The 19,073-nt window shown below is 37.0% G+C and overlaps 1 protein-coding gene across 5 annotated transcripts in view; it reads right to left on the minus strand.

Moving 5' to 3' along the window:
- Positions 1–19,073, minus strand: part of LOC145291423 (uncharacterized) — a 117,192-nt gene that overhangs the window by 55,580 nt on the left and 42,539 nt on the right. For 4 of the 5 annotated variants that reach the window (XM_080137253.1, XM_080137251.1, XM_080137254.1 and 1 more), the window contains exon 2: positions 5,701–5,828. In XM_080137253.1, the coding sequence (XP_079993379.1) occupies positions 5,701–5,811 (111 nt within the window). In that variant the 5' untranslated portion in view covers positions 5,812–5,828. Of the gene's footprint in view, positions 1–5,700; positions 5,829–16,070; positions 16,272–19,073 lie in introns of those variants that run through there. The other variant, XM_080137252.1, reaches the window with a different exon arrangement.

A 19,073-nucleotide genomic window follows, 5' to 3' on the forward strand; every position in this document is an offset into this window, starting at 1 on the left:
TTTAAAGTTAGAAGCATTTTCAATGACAGTTTTTTGTTTTTGTTGTTTTTTTATTTTTTTTTAACTAAAGCAATCGATGAATTCAATATTTTAGCACTGACTTGACTGAAATGGGAAATGAAATAGGAAATTCTTTATTCTCTCCCAAGACATACGAACACAAATTCATCTTAAAAATTAATTAACTAATCAGTTTTAATTAAAGTTTTGATATGAACTAAAAATTTATTATTATTATTATTATTATTATTATTATTATTATTATTATTATTATAACAATGATGATAATAATAAAACTAATGTAGATGACATTGACTGGCACCATACCAACTAGTTGTGAAGGGTCAGGGAGGATGGAAAGACCTAGGTGGAAGAATACTAACCAGATCTCCACTGGAAGTGTGCAGTTAAAATCTGGTACCTTGGGGAGGCATTTTGTCACCCAAACCCCAGGAAACACCAATGGCTGATGCCAACGAGAAATCAATCGCAAATGGCTGTTGTGATAATGTGTAATCATCTGCACGAGTGGTCAAGAGATGGAGCACATTGGAACTCTGGGGAGACTTGTTGTCACTCGATCTTCAGGGAATACCACAAATTACTGCCAGTGAGCAATCACTGATGATGGCTTGTGAGACAACTCCTAGTGAGTGAAATAATAATAATAATAATAATAATAATACTTTTGGAATGCTATTATAGAAGCCATCCTAAATATAGATATGGAGGTTATCAGAAACGAATGAAAGAACTATGGGACCTATCCAGTGACTACCATACGAGAGAACAAAGAATTGTGGACCAAGCAAGACTGATACTCAAGAAAGGATGGCTCTCTAAACTAGAACTAACAGAGATGCAGCAAAAAATAAATACTGAAATTGAACAAGAAGCATACCCCAATGGAACTGAACATAGAGAAACCCTACATGTTGAAGCCCCACAAGTAAAAACACCAAAAGCGGAGGACATACAAAGACCAAACTCTACAAACGTGGAAACAGAGAACAATGAAACAAGAACTAACAGAGAATGAAGCAGATGAAATAAATAAAATAATACAGTTAATGAACGAGGAAAAAACAAAGCTCCCATCATTAAGTAACCAAGAGCAGAAGAAATTAAAAACAGAAACAGAGAAGGTTAACAAGCTCCTCCCACACATCTCAATAGATACAATCACAGACTTAAACAACTTAATTTACGCAGGCGCCAAAATTGTAAGTATGACTTTCAAATCAGAAAAACAACCAGGTACAAGTGGACCGACAAAACCTGGATAGGAAATAAGACTAGAAACTCAAATACACAAACATAAAAAAGAAGCTAAAATGATCAACAGGAAGAAAGCAATGTGGAGAAGATGGGATATTGGAAATGTAACTGGCAGGGAGAGGCTAAACAAGAAACATGAAGAACTGGACCAGAAAATAAAAACAAAAGAAGCGAGATTGAGACGATATAGATATAAATCTGAACAATGGAAACAAAACAGAACATTTGAAACTAATGAAAGCCAATTCTACCAAAATGTGAATGGAGGAAAAACAAAAACAGAATGACCAAATCCGACAAAAACAAAACTCTACTGGAGTTACATATGGGAAGAGCGACGAGATCACAATAGAAATGCCGAATGGCTGAAAGACATGAAAGAAGAGTTACAACAAATAGAAGACGGAACAGCGAATGAAATCAACAAGGAAACCCTAAAGAAAACCATAGGAAAAATGGAAAACTGGAGAGCACCAGGGTACGACGGAATACATGTATACTGGTTCAAAAAATTCACAACCTTACATGAAAGACTAGCCCAAAACCTGAGAAGATGTATACAGGAAGCAAGCATACCAGACTGGTGACAAAAGGTAGAACTACACTGCTACAGAAGGACACGGAGAAAGGAATAGTCCCTAGCAACTATAGGCAGATCACGTGCTTATCCACTGTGGAAGATACTGAAAGCACAACTGAGGGAACAAATCTACCACTCACTAAATAATCATACTCATCCTCGAGGAACAGAAATGATGCCAAAAAGGAAAAAGAGGAACACATGGTCTACTATATATAGATCAAAAGATCCTAAAGGAGGTAAAAAGAAGAAGAAAAAATTTAGCCATGGCATGGATCGACTACAAAAAAGCGTACAACAGGATCTCCCAAACATGGATAATAGAATGCCTAAAATGTATAAAATACCAAGCGGGATCACCAATATAATAGAAAATGCAATGAAAACATGGAAACTGGAATTGACAGCTGATGGACAACACATAACAGAAATTAACATACAAAGAGGCATCTTTCAAGGAGACTCACTATCACCATTACTGTTCATCATAGCCATGATGCCCCTGAATAGTATTCTGAGAAAGTGCCAAGCTGGATACAAGTTCCCTAACACGGAGGAAAAAATGAACCACCTGATATACATGGACGATTTGAAACTTTTTGCAAGGACTGAAAAGGATCTAGAGACACTAATTAACACTACCAGGATTTTCAGCTAGAGGGAGAGGACTGATCTGTAAAGAAGACTGTGAAGGACACACAAAAAAAGAACTAGAAAAGTACATAATGCAAAATACTGAAAGGATAATTATGGCAGTGAGAGACACTGAAAAAACTAACAAAACAGAAAACAGAGAGACAAATGACAAAACGAGAAAAGAAAAATGGGAAGAGAAACAACTCCACGGAAGATTCATAAGAATGACAAAAGATAAGAATAACAAAAACGCCTGGACATGGATGCGAAAAGGACACATAAACCGAGAAACTGAATCTCTAATAACTGCAGCACAAGATAACTCAATAAGAACCAACCATATCAAAACAAAGATCAATAAAACACAAGAAAACAGCAAATTCAGACTCTGTGGACAAAGAGACAAAATGATAAACCATCTAGTAAGTGAATGCAGCGAACAGGCCTAAAAGGAATACAAAAACAGACATGACCAAGTGGGGAAGGCGGTGCACTAGGAATTGTGCAAACAACTGCATTTTGAATGTACAGACAAATGGTACAAGCATAAACCCGCAACAGTACTCGAAAATGAGAACCACAAAATCCTATGGGACATGGACATACAGACAGACAAACCCATCCAAGCAAGAAGACCAGATGTCGTAATAATTAACAAGAAAGAAAAATCCTGTCAAATCGTAGATTTTACTGTCCCAGCTAACCACAGGGTGAGTATGAAAGAAAAGGAGAAACGAAGCAAATACACAGAGCTAGCCAGAGAGTTAAAAGGGATTTGGATGATGAAGAAAATCAAAATAATACCGATAATAGTAGGAGTACTAGGAACAATTCCGAAAAACTTTGAAAAAAGAATGGCAGAAATTGGAATCAGAGGAATAGCTGCAAAAATACAACTAATGATAATGAAAATGGCTGAAATACTAAGGAAAACACTTGAATGTGAAGAATAATACAAGTATACAATATAATTAAAAAGCGTTACCGGGAATGAAGAACATTGAAGCAGCATATCTACAAATTCTACACCCCCATCATGCGTTCCCTCCCATTGTCTCATCATCGTCCCCCCCCACACACACACACAAAAAAAGTGATACCAAAGAGCCAAGAAGGGTCAAGGAGGATGGAAAGACTGAGGAGAGAGCACTGACCAGACCTGCGCTGGACAAGCGCAAAGAGAATTGGGACCTTGGGGCGACTTAGTGCCACTCAAATTCCAGTATAGACCAATGGCCGCTGCCAGTGAAAAATCAATGGTAAGAGGCTGCTGCGATGATTCAAATTTATTTGCAAATGTTATCGAAAGAGGTGGAGATAGCTGGACATCTGGGGAGACTTGGTGTCACTCAGCTCCCAGAGAACACTACAGGTTTCCAATTAGATCTTTGATGACTTGTGTGAAAGCTCCATGTAAGCCAATAATAATGTCCCCTCCCAAATTCATTACCACCCTGAATTAAGGTCGTAGATGTTTACTATATTTTCTTAGTTTTTAGCCAATGTTCACATTATGGTATGATTGTCTTTTAGAGTATTTCTTTAGTTATGTGAACTTCATATTCGTATTCATGTATTCTGCACTGATATGAAAATGAAGACTATAGCAGAGCATAGGATTCCTAACCATGTAACTGATGAAAATATGCTTCACATTTTGATGAAAAAAATGGACATAGAAGAACAGAAAACCAAAACTTTAAATGTAATTTCTATATCAAAACTAATAGTTGTTTAAATATTTCAACATATAATCTTGTGGGGAAAATCCAGCTCCCCAATAAGGGGCACTCTCGATACGAACAAAAATAAAAATTGTCTCAGTCATGAAGAATTTCTCCTCCACTGACAGGACAGAAAAAGTGAAGTTTAGCATCAAAACAGATACTACACTATGATCTTGTCCCGAAGGCCAAGAATTGTTTGTGTTTTATATGTTTCTTTAATTGTTTGTTCCAAAAATTCATAATTCCGTTTTATCAGTATTAGATTGTATGTTGCTTTCAAATTACATAATTTTACAGAGATAATATTTATATTTTATATTGAATAAAGTTTAGTTTTATTATTAATCGAATTGGGTTCCTTTCTTGTCTTTTTAAAAATGCCCTCATATAGTATCGACAGTGACAGTTTGACAAATCTTACCTACATTGCCAGCAGGCATTTTTCAATTAACAGGCCTTCTATATGTCGATGGCTGTGGTTTTAGTAAGTAGTTACAGCTTGAAGGACACAGACAGAGAGTTGAGGTGATGGGTCATAATGGTTTAAAGCACCTCGGGGAGCAATGAGTCCAACACCTATCAAATGTAAAAAACATAAGACCAGCGTGCAGCTTTCCAATGGGGAAACATCTGTAATAAAGCTGCTGAAAAGACAAACCGAGATTTCTTTATTTATTGGGATGAATCTTCCTTGCGACTTTCCATCAAACAAGATCAAAGATAGACCAGGTATGTTTCTCCAATTGGCCAGATGTTAAACCGCCAGAGAACTGTTATCCATCTCTTTTTTGTTGTAAATGTTATGTGACTATTGAACTGTATCTGTAAATTTATATCGACACTTACATGCATGAGAATACTAAACAATAATATACATTCAACAGACACATAAACACATGAACGTTTATACATATACAACCTCATTACACAACAAATGAAAATTATGTATTTCTTATTTATATACTTTGATAAATTCTGGTAATGAGATGAATGATAGTAAGGAACTTGCTGATGACATTGTTTAAAAATTAATTTGTACTTGATGCAGTTTAAATGATTAATTTAATATTTTGAATTTGTTTTTCTAATTAGAAAAAAAATATTTAAGAAAACACATATATAAAAGAAGAAAGAAAACACATTTATAAAAGAAAATAGAAATTGTTCAATGTAAGTTTATTTTTATAATAAAAATAAATGTTATTTTGAAGAATAATAACATGAAGAAAACAATTTTATATATAAAATTGTCAAAATTCTTAAAAATTACATTTCCATATTTCATACACGTTTCATATCACTGATTCAGTTCTAATTCACTTTTTTCTATTTTGTTTTTATATGACCCCAAAAAACCCGAGGTAGTCAAATTATTCAATTAAAATATAGGAATAAAAATCCAAAAATTTTATTACAATAAATTAAAATCAGAGTTGCTTAAATCATTTAATTTGAAAAGATAAATAAATTCACACTTACCTTGAAATATCTCTTGACTGTCTCGTAACATCCATTTATCTGAAGTCCATCATACATTTTATAGTCATCACCTTTATCATTTATAAATAATTCCAAGTGTTTTTTTGTCATAAACTGCTTGAGTATACCTAAAAAGTAAAATAATTGATTTGTTCAGTATAAGAGAAAACTGGTTTCAGAAACTAATCATACACTGCTAGATGCAACTAGCTGTTACTACATTCACAGATGCAATTAGCTCTTACTGCATTTCCAGACACAACTAGCCCTTACTATATTGTCAGATGCAACTAGGAATTAATGTTTTTCGCCAATTTTTCAATATTTATCATCCGAAGGGTTGAGCTTCAAAAGCATACCGATCTCATGAAAATCCGTCGCCTCTGTCAAAAGTTTTAGGCAGACATACAAACATACATACATACATTTAAACAGAGAGGTGAGATTTATATTATAGAAGACTAGTCTGGGTGCCTGGCGTTGCCCGGGTGTTTGTAGGTGTGTGTTGAGAAAAAAAAAAGTTGTAGTAGGCAGGCAGGTTTGAACCCATGACGTGAAGACGGAAAAGAAAGCGGAGGTGTGTGTAACGGTTTTGGTTGAGCAAAAAAAATAAGAAAATAAAATAGAAAATTGCAAGCATAAAAAAAATATTAGACGTAGTAAGTAGTAAAAAACCCCAAACGGTTTTCTCGATGCGGCCACCTCAATTGTGACATCATGGGTTAGTTGAAATAATGTTTTTTATGCGACGTCATTGACGCGAGGTTTGAATGACTTGCAAAAATGTCAGCAAAAAAATTGATCCCTCCTTGTAGAAAAGTGCCCAGTTGAGTGTGAAGGAATTAATGTTTTTTGCCAATTTTTCGATATTTGTCATGTGAAGGGTCAAGCTTCAAAATGATACCAATCTCGTGAAAATTCGTCACCTGTGTCAAAAGTTTTAGGCAGACATACAAACATACATACATACATTTAAAAAAACAGGTGGGATTTATATTATAGACTAGCGGGGGTGCCCGGCGTTGAGCGTGTGTTTGGAGGTGTAAAAGAAGGGAAAAAAGAGGTTTTGGAAGGAAGGTAGGCTTGATAGATAGAGGGAATTAAATCACGCACTTAACTTTTGCTGTAAGGCAGTTTTTTTGGCTTTGTTAGAAACGTGTAGATGAAATATTGCAAAATATTGCGTGTAAAAGTCGTTTAAATAAAAGATAGACACGACCTCCCTCCGTAATTTGTAGATATTATAATTTGGACAGTATATAACAAGTTTTAAGAATGAGTGACCACCCTGAAGGCCCCCCCCCCTGTGAAAAAAGCCTTTGCCGGACACACTAACACACATTTTGCCTTTTATATATATATAGATGGCACTTTTTCTGTGTGTGTGTGTGTGTGTGTGTGTGTGTGTGTGTGTGTGTGTGTGTGTGCATGCATGAGTTTGTTCCCTACTGACTTTGAAATCGCTGAGATGATTTTTTAAAAATTTCACACAAATATACTTTATTGTTTTTAGATAGGTTTTGTATTGGAATGCCTGATAAGTATCGAAAACACATAATTGAAAAAAAAACAATTAAAAAAAGAACAGTATGATTTTAACCAAAGTTAATGCTCCTATACAGCCTAACATCACAAGTGCATTTAAAAATTTTTATCACTGGACAAGTAGAAGGGCCCAGCATATAAAATTAAAAGTAAGTTCTTTGATGTTTTTGATGTTTGTAATGAATGTTTCTGTTCGAAGCACAATTGAATTATAATACTTGGCTTTTGCATTTTAAACTTTTATTTAAGTCATTATGTAAAAATAATTTTATATAATTAACAATGTATTGTGGACTAAGTGACTGCAGAGAGGCATGTGAAGCTTCCTCCTGGTGCACCTAGGTGGGTCCCCAACTAGAGCAATAAATCAATTGCTTTGATTAAAAAATGGATAATTTCACTGATTTCGATGACAATAAAGAGTATTGGAAAGTCAGAACATTTGTTGATTCTCATTAAATTCTAGTTAACGTCAGGTTTTCCTACTCGTCTTTACTACAGGTAATAATAATTAATACTAACATAAAAATTACTTAAAAATACTACACAGTCAAATTTGGAAAACAACATCTTTATTCATTTCATTTTATCATTCAATTAGAAAAACAACAAATTTTTTATTGGCTACTAGCCAGGTGACCCAACGTTGCCCACGATTAAATGATGATCAATGAATGTTTCACACTCCCATATTTTTATTGTCATTGAAGTCAGTGAAATAGCTAATTTTTCAATCAAATTAACTGACTGCCTGCTTTAACTGGGAACCCATCACAATGCATGTGGAGGAAGCTTCACATGCCTCTCGCAATGACTAAGTTCACAATTCATTGTAATCTACATTGCACTGTAGAGAACCTACTGTTGATTTTATAAAATTATTTTATTTTTTTTACACAGGCATCACCACATTATCAAGGCCAAGAGGCCACTCAAGGATAAGGGTTAAAGAGTGTATAATAGAAGTTGGAAAATATAGTAATCATTAGTAATGAAAATTCGGTAAATTTGTTAACTTATATGGAACAGCTCATCAAGAACTTGAAGACAAACATATTGTACTCAGCCGGAAAGCAGAAAAACGGAAGACAATTCCACAGGCGTGCAGTTCTAAGAAAGAAGCTTTGTTCATGGAATCTACGTTTAGGTTTAGGCACAGATAAAGAGTGGGGGGAATTATTGATAGTGTTTTCAGCTAGACGAGTGTTTCTTGTGAAAGTTTGGCGAGGGGAGACCGTAGACTGAAGCTCAGTCGAACACTTTCCATGAAAATAACGATACATCAGCGACAAGCTCCCAACATCTCTTCTGTGAGATAGAGGTTGCAGGAAAGAGAAAAGGACATCTCCTACGATGCTACGAAGTCTATTTTGAACTCTATCAAGGCAGGACAAGTTCTTTCTAGCAGCTCCTGCCCAGATGTGGCAACAGTATTCCATCCTTGGACATACCTGGCTCTTATATAGATAGAGAATTGCATAAACAGTGAGATATCTACTGGATCGATAGAAAGATCCCAACATTTTTCCAGCGGCTCTGGTAACAGATTTGATGTACATGTTCCATTTAAGATCAGGAGTAATTGTCAAGCCCAGAAGCTTGTCAAAACATGAGGCCTCCCCAAGAAGAGAGCCATTCATTTCAATTGATGCCAGATGTGGATCAGAATGTTGATGATGTAAAGAGAGAAGCTTGGTTTTAGATACATTAAAAGTAACCAGCCACTCTTTTCCCCATTGTACCACGTGCTCAAGATCAGAGGAGAGAGAATCAGAGAGAACTTGGTCGTTTACTGTCTTAGATGTGCTACCATAAATGGTAGTGTCATCAGCATAAATGTCTACAAATGATGTAAGGATGTGATTTGGAAGATCATTGATGTAGATCAGGAAAAGAGTTGGGCTCAGGATGGACCCCTGAGGGACACCAGCATTAATACTGTGAGCTTCTGATTTTTGCCCATCAACTACTACTCTTATGAACCTATCAGAAAGAAATGATTTAATAATTAAGAAGACATTTCCAGCGATACCATAGCTAGAGATTTTGTGAAGTAAACCTTTATGCCATACTCTATCAAAGGCCTTAGATATGTCAAGAGCAATTTCCCTAGAAAGGTTGCCTCTGTCGAGAGATTTGCTAATCCTATGAGATATAACTGTAAGCACATCTGCTGTAGATCTAGCAGAACGGAAACCATATTGAGTGTCACTAAGAAGGTTATGGCTTGCATTAAAGTTTAAAATGCAAGAATCAAGTATCATGCTTCAATTGTGCTCTAAACAGAAACATTCATTTAGCACACACTCTTGTCATATCAAAGAACATACTGCTGATTTTATATGTCTGGCACTACTGGTTGTGCAATGATAATGGCTTGAATTTAAGTTAAAATGAAAAAGTCAAGTATTATTGTAAAATTGTGCTTTAAACAGAAACATCCATTTCGAATGCATCCCAGTCATATAAAAGTATCTCCTGTTGATTTTATATCTTGGGCTTTTCAGCTTAAGCGGTAATAAAACTTCTCAAATGCACTTGCGATGTTTTTTTTTTTTTTTTTTTTTTTTACACAGTGATCACCACTTATCAAGGCCCGGAAGCCACTCAGGGATAAGGGTTATTGCAAGTATATTACGTTAGTGTGGAGATTTGATGAAGTGTTTACTTAAGGGGGCGGTTCATTAGTAATTTGTAAACATTGGACTTGAACACATCCAAGTTGTAGTCCGGTGGGAAGCAGGCAGGCTGTATAAGATGTTAACTTTGGTCAAAATCACCTGTTCCTTCTTTCATCAGATTATTTCAGTTATTGGTACTTATCGAGGACATGCTGACACAAAACCCATCTAAGAACACTGTCAGGCACATAAAGTATCTTCGTGCAAAATTTCATAAAAATCAACCCAACCGTTTTCGAGTCTATAGGGAACGACCACACAGACTCAGTTCGTTTTATATAATAATAGTGATTAGGGTTTAAAACTATAAAGGCATTCATTTGCATATGAGAGAAGGACAAATTGTGGAGGACAATGAATTGATTATTTGACAGCTGATGTAACAAATCGAATTTGACAAGTGTTGTGAATTATGGCATCAGTGAAAAGGAATGTTTTCAGTTTCTATTTAGATTATAAGTTATCTCGGTAGAAAAGCAACATTCATTGCAATTTAAGATTCAGACTTTTGAAAGTTGATGACCTCATTTTATGCAAAAGTGTTTATTACAATTTGAGAATCAAACTTTGACTTTTTTTTTTGTGCATTTGGAAGTCAACAAGAATATAAAGGACTAGTTGCATAGTGTGGGCTAGTTATCTCTGGCTGTGTAGTTAGGGCTACTTGTATCTGATCATATATTAAGGACTAGTTGTGTCTTGCCGTGTAGTGAAGCCTAATTTTGTCTGGTTGTGTATTAAGGGCTAGTTTTATCTGGATATGTAGTGAGGGCTAGTTTTGTTTGGTTGTTGTATCTGGCCATATAGTGAGAGCTAATTCAGTCTGGCTGTGTATGAAGTGCTAGAGATGTAAATGTCGATCTAGGCATGCGTCTATTTGATACAAAATGATTGTTAATGATTGTTACGTGTATAAACAATACCCCCCCCCCTTTAGGTGTAACTCTCCTAGTAGAGGTACACTTCACCTACTTACCTCCCTTGGCCAGCATAACTCACCTTGGTGTGGGGTGTCTGTAATATAGCCATTATGGAGAATAAACTACGATATGAATCTTGTCCCTAGCATCCGTGTTTGTTGTCCATATTATATGCATATCTACACACATAACATGATGGCAGATTGTGGTAAAAACCGAAACACGTCTCCTAAACTATAAAAACAACTGCCGGTCGTCATAAAACTGAGTAAGCTGTTTTATTTATTTTTTATTTTTTTGTCTTCTCTGCTATGTTCGACGTCCATACGGACGGTGACGGTGTCTGGTCTGTTTACTGTTAACTTCTGGTGCTTACTAGCATCACTTTGTCACTGTGACTATTTATCTGTCCTGTTTACACCATCACGATGTATTGATGACACGACGGCTACTACTACTACTGTCACTAATCTCTCTACTGATATGGCTGGTCTACACATGGGGGCTCCTGAAAGACTCGTATTCGGCGGGAATAAGGCTGATTCATGGAACTTGTTTTTCAAAAGATGGTCCAACTATGCACTGCTAACCCGACTTGACCGAAAACCGAGAGAAATACAAGTGGCAGTGCTAGAAAACTGTTTAGGCGATGAAGCTATGAGGATATACCAGAGTATACAGTTCGACACCCCAGATACAGACCGCACTGTACAAGATATACAACAGGCTTTAAATGAATATGCTATAGGAATAACGAATGAAACTTACGAGAGGTTTGTTTTTCGTCAGAGGAAGCAGGAGGAAGGTGAAGCTTTTGATGTTTTCTATAACGACTTCTGTCACGAAGCTGTAATTTTTGCTTCAAATGCTATGAGTCGATGCTCAGAGACCAGCTTGTGGAAGGCATCCGGAATCAAAACACAAAGCAGGACCTTCTAAAACTCCAAAACCTTACCCTGCAGAAAAGTGTAGACATTTGCAGGGCAGCTGAAAAGGCCTCTATACAAAGTCAAAATATGGGAACAGAGGATGCTACTGCCCGGATAATGAGGGTCAGTGAAACCAGTAAAGCTTGGGAACCAGCTCAAAAGAAGAAATGCTCCTTCTGTGGTTACTTGCATGCAGCAAAGCGCAGCAGATGTCCAGCTTTTGGTAAACGATGTAACGCATGTATGGAGAAAGGCCATTTTGAGTCATCAAGGTGCCCCAACAAGTTCAGTAAAGCTATGGGACAATGGAGCAACATATCAAAGAATAAAAAGTACAGTAGGCCACGACCACATGTGCACCATGTCGACACTTCATCAGAGGATGATGAGGGAGAATATACCCACTGGGTGAATGCAGTGAAGTCAAATAAGAAGCATAGGAAAGATGCCAAGTGTCTCATGCTCCTCGACAACCAGGAAACTGTCTTCCAGATTGACACAGGGGCAACCATCAACACACTTCCTGCAAAGTTTGCAAATGAATTAACACCATACAATGGGGTTCTGACAATATGGAACAAATCTCTTTTGAAACCACTCGGAATATGTCACAAAAATGTTAAAAACCCTAAGACGAACAAAACATATTCAGTGGAGTTTGTCGTATTCAGAGACGAATACGACTGTCAACCCTTATTGGGCCTACCTACAAATACGCATATGGGCCTGGTTGAAAACAGCAGAATTTCCACCGTGTTGCAGCAGTTAACATGGACAATAGCTACCAGGAGGTGTTTGATGGAAAATTGGGGAAGCTACCAGGAGTTGCAACCCTACAACTTAAGCCAGATGTTATTCCAGCTGTGATGCCGAACAGGAGGACACCTGTTGCGGTACGCCCAGAACTAAAGAAGGAACTAGACAGACTGACAAAAATCGGAGTCATCGAGCCGGTATATAAGCCTACTCCATGGGTTAGCCAACTAGTCCTCACAAGGAAGAAGAATGGAGCCTTAAGAATATGCTTGGACCCGCATGAGCTCAACAAAGCACTCATGCGGGAACGCTACATCATGCCTATCCTCGAGGATACCCTCCACGATACGAGGGATGCAAAGATATTCAGCAAGGCGGAGCTATCTTCAGGATATTGGCATGTCGAACTTGATGAAGCCTCCAGCAACTTGACCACATTCCAAACATGTTTCGGCCGATACCGTTGGCGTCGACTACTTTTTGGTCTAAACTCGGCAGCCGAAATATTTCAAAGGAAGCTGGTAGAGCAATTCCAGGACATGAAAGGAGTTATTATCATTGCTGATGACCTGGTGGTTTATGGAACTAACCAGGAGGAATATGACAGACGACTTCACAGCCTTCTAAAAAAATGCCAGACAATAGGATAGTGTTCGACTGAGCTTTAATCTATGGTCCCCCCTCGCCAAACTTTCACAAGAAACACTCGTCTAGCTGTAAACAATATCAATAATTTCCCCCACTCTTTATCTGAGCCTAAATCTAAACGTTGATTCCATGAACAAAGCTTCTTTCTTAGAACTGCACGCCTGTGGAATTGTCTTCCGTTTTCCTGCTTTCCGGCTGACTACAATATGGTTGTGTTCAAGTCTAAAGTAAATAAGTTCTTGATGAGCCGTTCCATATAAGTTATCAAATTTACCAAATTTTCATTACTAATGATTACTATATTGTCCAATTTCTACTGTACACTCTTTAACCCTTATCCTTGAGTAGCCTCTGGGCCTTGATAATGTGGTGATGCCTATGTAAAAAAAAAAAAAAAAAAAAGACGCTATCATTTTCATGGGGCATCGCATAACCAAGGAAGGTATAATGGCTGACCCAGAAAAAATCAGGGCCATTACTGACATGCCAGCACCAGAAACTATTGGAGACCTACGTAGATTTCTTGATTGGTAAACTATGTTGGGAAATTTATCCCCAACCTGACGACAATCTTAAAGCCTCTCCAAGACCTAACAAAAAAAGATGTCACGTGGACGTGGTCAGAGGCACAGCAATCGGCTTTCAGGACAGTCAAAGATATGATATGCAAAGCACCAGTGCTCTCTTACTACAACCTACTTAAAGAACTCATACTTGAGAATGATGCATGTGAGTATGAGTTGGGAGCAGCCCTGATCCAAGAAGGGCAACCAGTTGCCTATGCAAGCCGTTCCCTATCAGACACTGAAGGAAGATACGCCCAAATTAAAAAAGAGATGCTTGCAGTGGTATATGGTCTGGAAAAATTTCACCATTACATGCATGGAAGGAAAGTGAATGTCCTCACTGACCATAAACCACTTGTGGCGATCTGCCAGAAGCCACTAGCGAAAGCACCTAAACGACTCCAAAACTTGCTGCTACGGGCGCAACAGTATGATTTCTCTATCAGATACAAGCCAGGGAAAGAAATCCCATTAGCAGACACTCTCTCACGTGCGCCCATAGACGAACCAAAATCAGAAGAGCTCATGACTGTAAATAATTTGATGATGCATCCCATCAAAGACCGCAGACTTTCTGAGATCAGATTCAAGACACTGGAGGATCCTATCATGAAGATATTAGCTGAGGTTATTGCAACAGGCTGGCCCAGTGACAAAAAACTGTTGCCCGACTCAGTAAAACTTACAGGGACGAGTTGACAGCACAAGATGGACTAATACTAAGAGGACAAAGAATAGTCGTACCTCAATCTATGAGAGCGGAAATGAAACAAAAATGTCATGCAGGCCACCTAGGCATAAACTCTTGTCTCAGAAGAGCGAGAGAGCTATTGTTTTGGCCAGGTATGTTCGCTGAAATACGCCAATATGTCCAAGCCTGTGCCACATGTGCAACATATGCAGACCGTCAACCAGCGGAGCCCCTCATAATCACAGAAATACCAAAAAGACCCTGGCAACGAGTTGCTACCGACATTTTCTCATGGGGTGGAAATGAATATTTGGTCACGGTGGACCAGCATAGCAGTTTTTTTGAGGTGGACAAGTTGAATGGCTCAACATCAGATGCAGTGATCAGTCGTCTTAGAGGCCATTTTGCTAGATATGGTATACCAGACATCCTCATTTCTGATAATGGACCCCAATTCTCATCTAGCATGTTTCGGAAGTTTGCAAAAGATTGGGCGTTTACTCACGAAACAATATCCCCTGGGAACAGTCAAGCAAATGGTGCTGCTGAGGCAGCTGTGAAAATTATGAAGCGTCTAATGCGAAAGTGCAAAGCTTCGGGAGAGGACCTATTACTTGGGCTACTGAACATGCGAAATATACCCACTGAAGGTCTCAATACTAGTCCAGCACAGAGACTGCTAGGCCGACGGACAAAGGCAACAGTACCAACCACTGAGGCCCTACTGAGGCCCAGCTACACTTACTCACATTATGAGGCACAAAACAAAGAAGATAAGAAGCTGAGGCGGCAGGGCAAAGGCAGAGAACTGAGCCAACTTCATGTGGGCAGCAATGTCTGGATCCAGCCTCTAAGACCTCACGCAAGAGAGTGGGAGGAAGCCACGGTAAGAAAAAGGTTGACTGGTCGGTCGTACGAAGTTGAAAATGCAAGCGGACAACGATACCGCCGCAACCGTCATTTCATACGCCAAACAATACAACCAAAACACTCTTTCCCCATACACCAACCAAGAGGCACCATCTACAACCACTCTGAGATAGAAAGACTCACCCCAGACAATGCAACAAATAGACAAAATGAGATGGAAACACCAGCAGATCAACAAGACCCAAACGAGAGACCAATATCACCAATACAGACAAGATAGGGCAGAGTCATAAGAAAGCCTGTCAGATATTGTGAATGATCTACCTGAATTTTGAAAAGGACACACTTTCTCTCTTGTTACAATATTTTGGAGTGATAATGGGGTATGATCCCACACAGTCGGACGATTCTATTTATAAAGGATGCTGCTAAGAAGTGACAAATCAAATTAATTAACGTTCTGCTACCAACCAATCAGAAACCAGAATTGCTTCATAAATATTAAACCTTTTCTGGAGCAATTTCACATGTTCTTTCCCGGGTTTCGACACGGTAAGAATATTTTGTTCTGTGAAACTGTCTACTACAAACAAGTCACCTCCCAGGACTTGTGTGGAACAGCGAACCATCTGAAATTTTCTGAAATTCAAAATGGCTTACACTTCTAGATCTCTTCCTCTTTAAGGAGGGAGATGTTACGTGTATAAACAATATCCCCCCTTTAGGTGTAACTCTCCTAGTAGAGGTACACTTCCCCTACTTACCTCCCTTGGCCGGCATAACACCTTGGTGTGGGGTGTCTGTAATATAGCCATTATGGAGAATAAACTACGATATGAATCTGGTCCCTAGCATCCGTGTTTGTTGTCCAAATTATATGCATGTCTACACACATAACAATGATCATTGAGGGTGTGGTTTAAAAAATATGGTACTTGTACAGTTTAGTCAAGACATTAAAAAATGAAAATATCGAAAAAAGTTTAAATTGTATGTATCCGTTATGGGACCAAGTTCGCTGAAAAAAATTTCACTTAATTTCATCAAGTAGTTTTTTCTTCGCAGCGAAAAAACAATTTGTTATGATACTGAGCAAAATGTTCGATTTTTAGGAAGAAAAGCTAGTATTAGAGATGGATGGGGAGGGTGTTAGCGCTTTAACTGAAGTTATCTCCCTTTGTCATTTCTAAAATTCAAACAATTTTTTTTTTAATCAAAGATGGCCGCCTTCAACGCGCTCTCATAAAAACGTGTTTTATCCGCTGTAAAAAAAACAAACAAAAAAAAACCATTTGATGAAATTAAGTGAATTCTTTTTTCAGAGAACTTCGTTCTATAACGCATACATACAATTTAAACTTTTTTTCGATATTTTCATTTTTTAATGTTTTGACTAGACTGTACAAGTAGCAAGAATATAAATATATTAATTTGCATATGAAAGCAGTGTAGTGGTTCTGTTAACAAGCACAAAATTGTGGACAATGGGTCGAGTGTTTTGCAACTGAAAGAGCTCATCGAAGTTAAGAGTTGGTGTAAATTATGACGTCTTGTAAAAAAAAAAAAAAAGGATGTGAAATGCAAGGGGCATAACTGCGTTTGACTAAGTGAAATAAACTCAACAACTACCGTCTAATTTCGTACGTTTTCATCGTCTTAAATGATGTCTATTTCACGTAATAAAATAGAGTTATGTCCCTTGCACTCAATATCTTTTTAAAGAATCGGCATATGCATAATGTTTTTATAATTTTTTGTTTATTAACATCACAAGCAGCATGAATTGAAGCAAATACATTGAGGTAATTACTTCTACGGTAGGTGTGTCAGAATTGGGGGGGGGGGGTGACCGTGGCCTTCGTTCTTGTCTTTTAAGACGGTCTTGGGTTGACACCCTTAACACTTAACACTCTTAACTGCGAATAAAATATAAAACACTTGTAATTTCTCTTTTTAAAGTGGGTTGTTTAATTTCGTTATGGAATATACTTCCAAAATAAACTATTGAAGTTTTTTTTAAAGAATAATAGAAATATTATTTTTTATTTAAAAAAAAAAGTTTTTACAAAGTGCATGCATGTGCTCATTCATCCATTTTTTTTCTACGTAATGAAATGAATAGAATTTTACGAGTTAAATTTTTTTAAATTTTTTCAATTTAAAAATCTATCTAAATGTTTCTAGTGATTCATTTTTACAATATTTGCAGGTTTAATGTAAAATTTTATGCTCTTTCCAATAAATCGAATATAATATTCTGGACAAGCGTTTTTTTTTTTTTCTTTTAATTCACCCCTCTGGCCGCCCCATTTTGAAATGTCTATTAAAATGAAAATAATTAATTTTCTCACCTAAGGTTTATATATCACAAATTGAAGATGAAAGATCAATAAATAAAATAATCTAAAAAAAAAAAAAAAAAGAATAGTTTTGTACAAATTTACCTGTAAAGTCAAAAGTTTAAAACCTTTTTTAAAAAAAACGTTGATTTTTTTTTTTTTAAGTGGAACCTCATAATTTGAAAATATTGTCCAGTAAATACTGAACACTTACATCAATTTCATTCAATGATTTTTTTTTTTTTTTTTTTTTTTTTTTTTAAGATATTTAGGAAAAAAAAGTCATTGCATAAAGAAGAAAATATTTTAAATCAAAAACTCATGTATTTCTTTAAGAGAATAAAAAAAAAATGGAAAATTTGTCCAGGGGTTTGTTTATAAAAGTAAACTTACTTATGAGTGAAATGTGATTATTTTTCAGGTACGGTGACCCATATTGACTAACTTTGTTGTTGACAGCAAACATGTCAGAAATACAAAGGGGAGATAAGGCACATGTCAGAAATAATTAATTAGGCCTCCGTATTTGTCAACTGGAAGAAATGTACAACATTAAACAGCTCAGCCACGAAGCAATAGTAACAGAAACATGTTTGAATTTATTTAAGTATTAAGAATTAGCAGTTACCCGAACACAATGAGTTAATGAGGTCAACTTTCACTGCGGGGCAGTTTTTTATTTACTGCAGGGCAGTTTTTTTGGGTTTTTTTTTCCCCAAGATGTTGTGGGGGGAAACCAGCTCCCCATAAAAAGGGGATTGTCCCAATTGAATAGCAATTGTCTGATATAAGGAGAAAAGCTGATTGCTTTTGGACATTCCCGGTGAGTTTCGCTTTTATACGAAAAAGCCAAATCCACACGCGGCGATTCAAAAATGTGGAATATTTAGCTTTACAAAGTCGGACAAATTAGACAGGTGATCCCCATTCTTAATTTGTATATATTATCATTTAGACAGCATATAAAAAGTTTAAAGAAGGAGTGAGCCGACCGATCACTTCCCAGAAAAACACATACACGAAAAGTGAACATACATACACGCACACACATTTTCGCTTTTATATATATAGATGTACTTTTTCACATGACACATGAACTCCTACCCCCAAACCTATCACGGCAACCCCACTCAACCTCATTACATATTACTTATATCCATTATGTGATATTCAGTTTTCATCCTATATCAACTCCCACCACATTCACAATGTCTTTCCCTCTTCCTCTCGTTCCTAATGTAGTTATAGTTAGATGTCACATCGATAATATCTTACCTAGCACCTTATCTCCTCTTCTGATGAGAAGCATTAGGCTTTGAAATATTTTTTTATACCGAAAAACAAAAGCAAACATGCGGCGACCCCAAAATGTTGAATATTTAACGTTTCCAAGTCGGGCAAATTAAATAGACAGGCGACCCCTGTTAA

The sequence above is a fragment of the Euprymna scolopes genome, chromosome 12, assembly GCF_053919585.1.
Source record: "Euprymna scolopes isolate OS-2025 chromosome 12, ASM5391958v1, whole genome shotgun sequence".
Taxonomy (NCBI): domain Eukaryota; kingdom Metazoa; phylum Mollusca; class Cephalopoda; order Sepiida; family Sepiolidae; genus Euprymna; species Euprymna scolopes.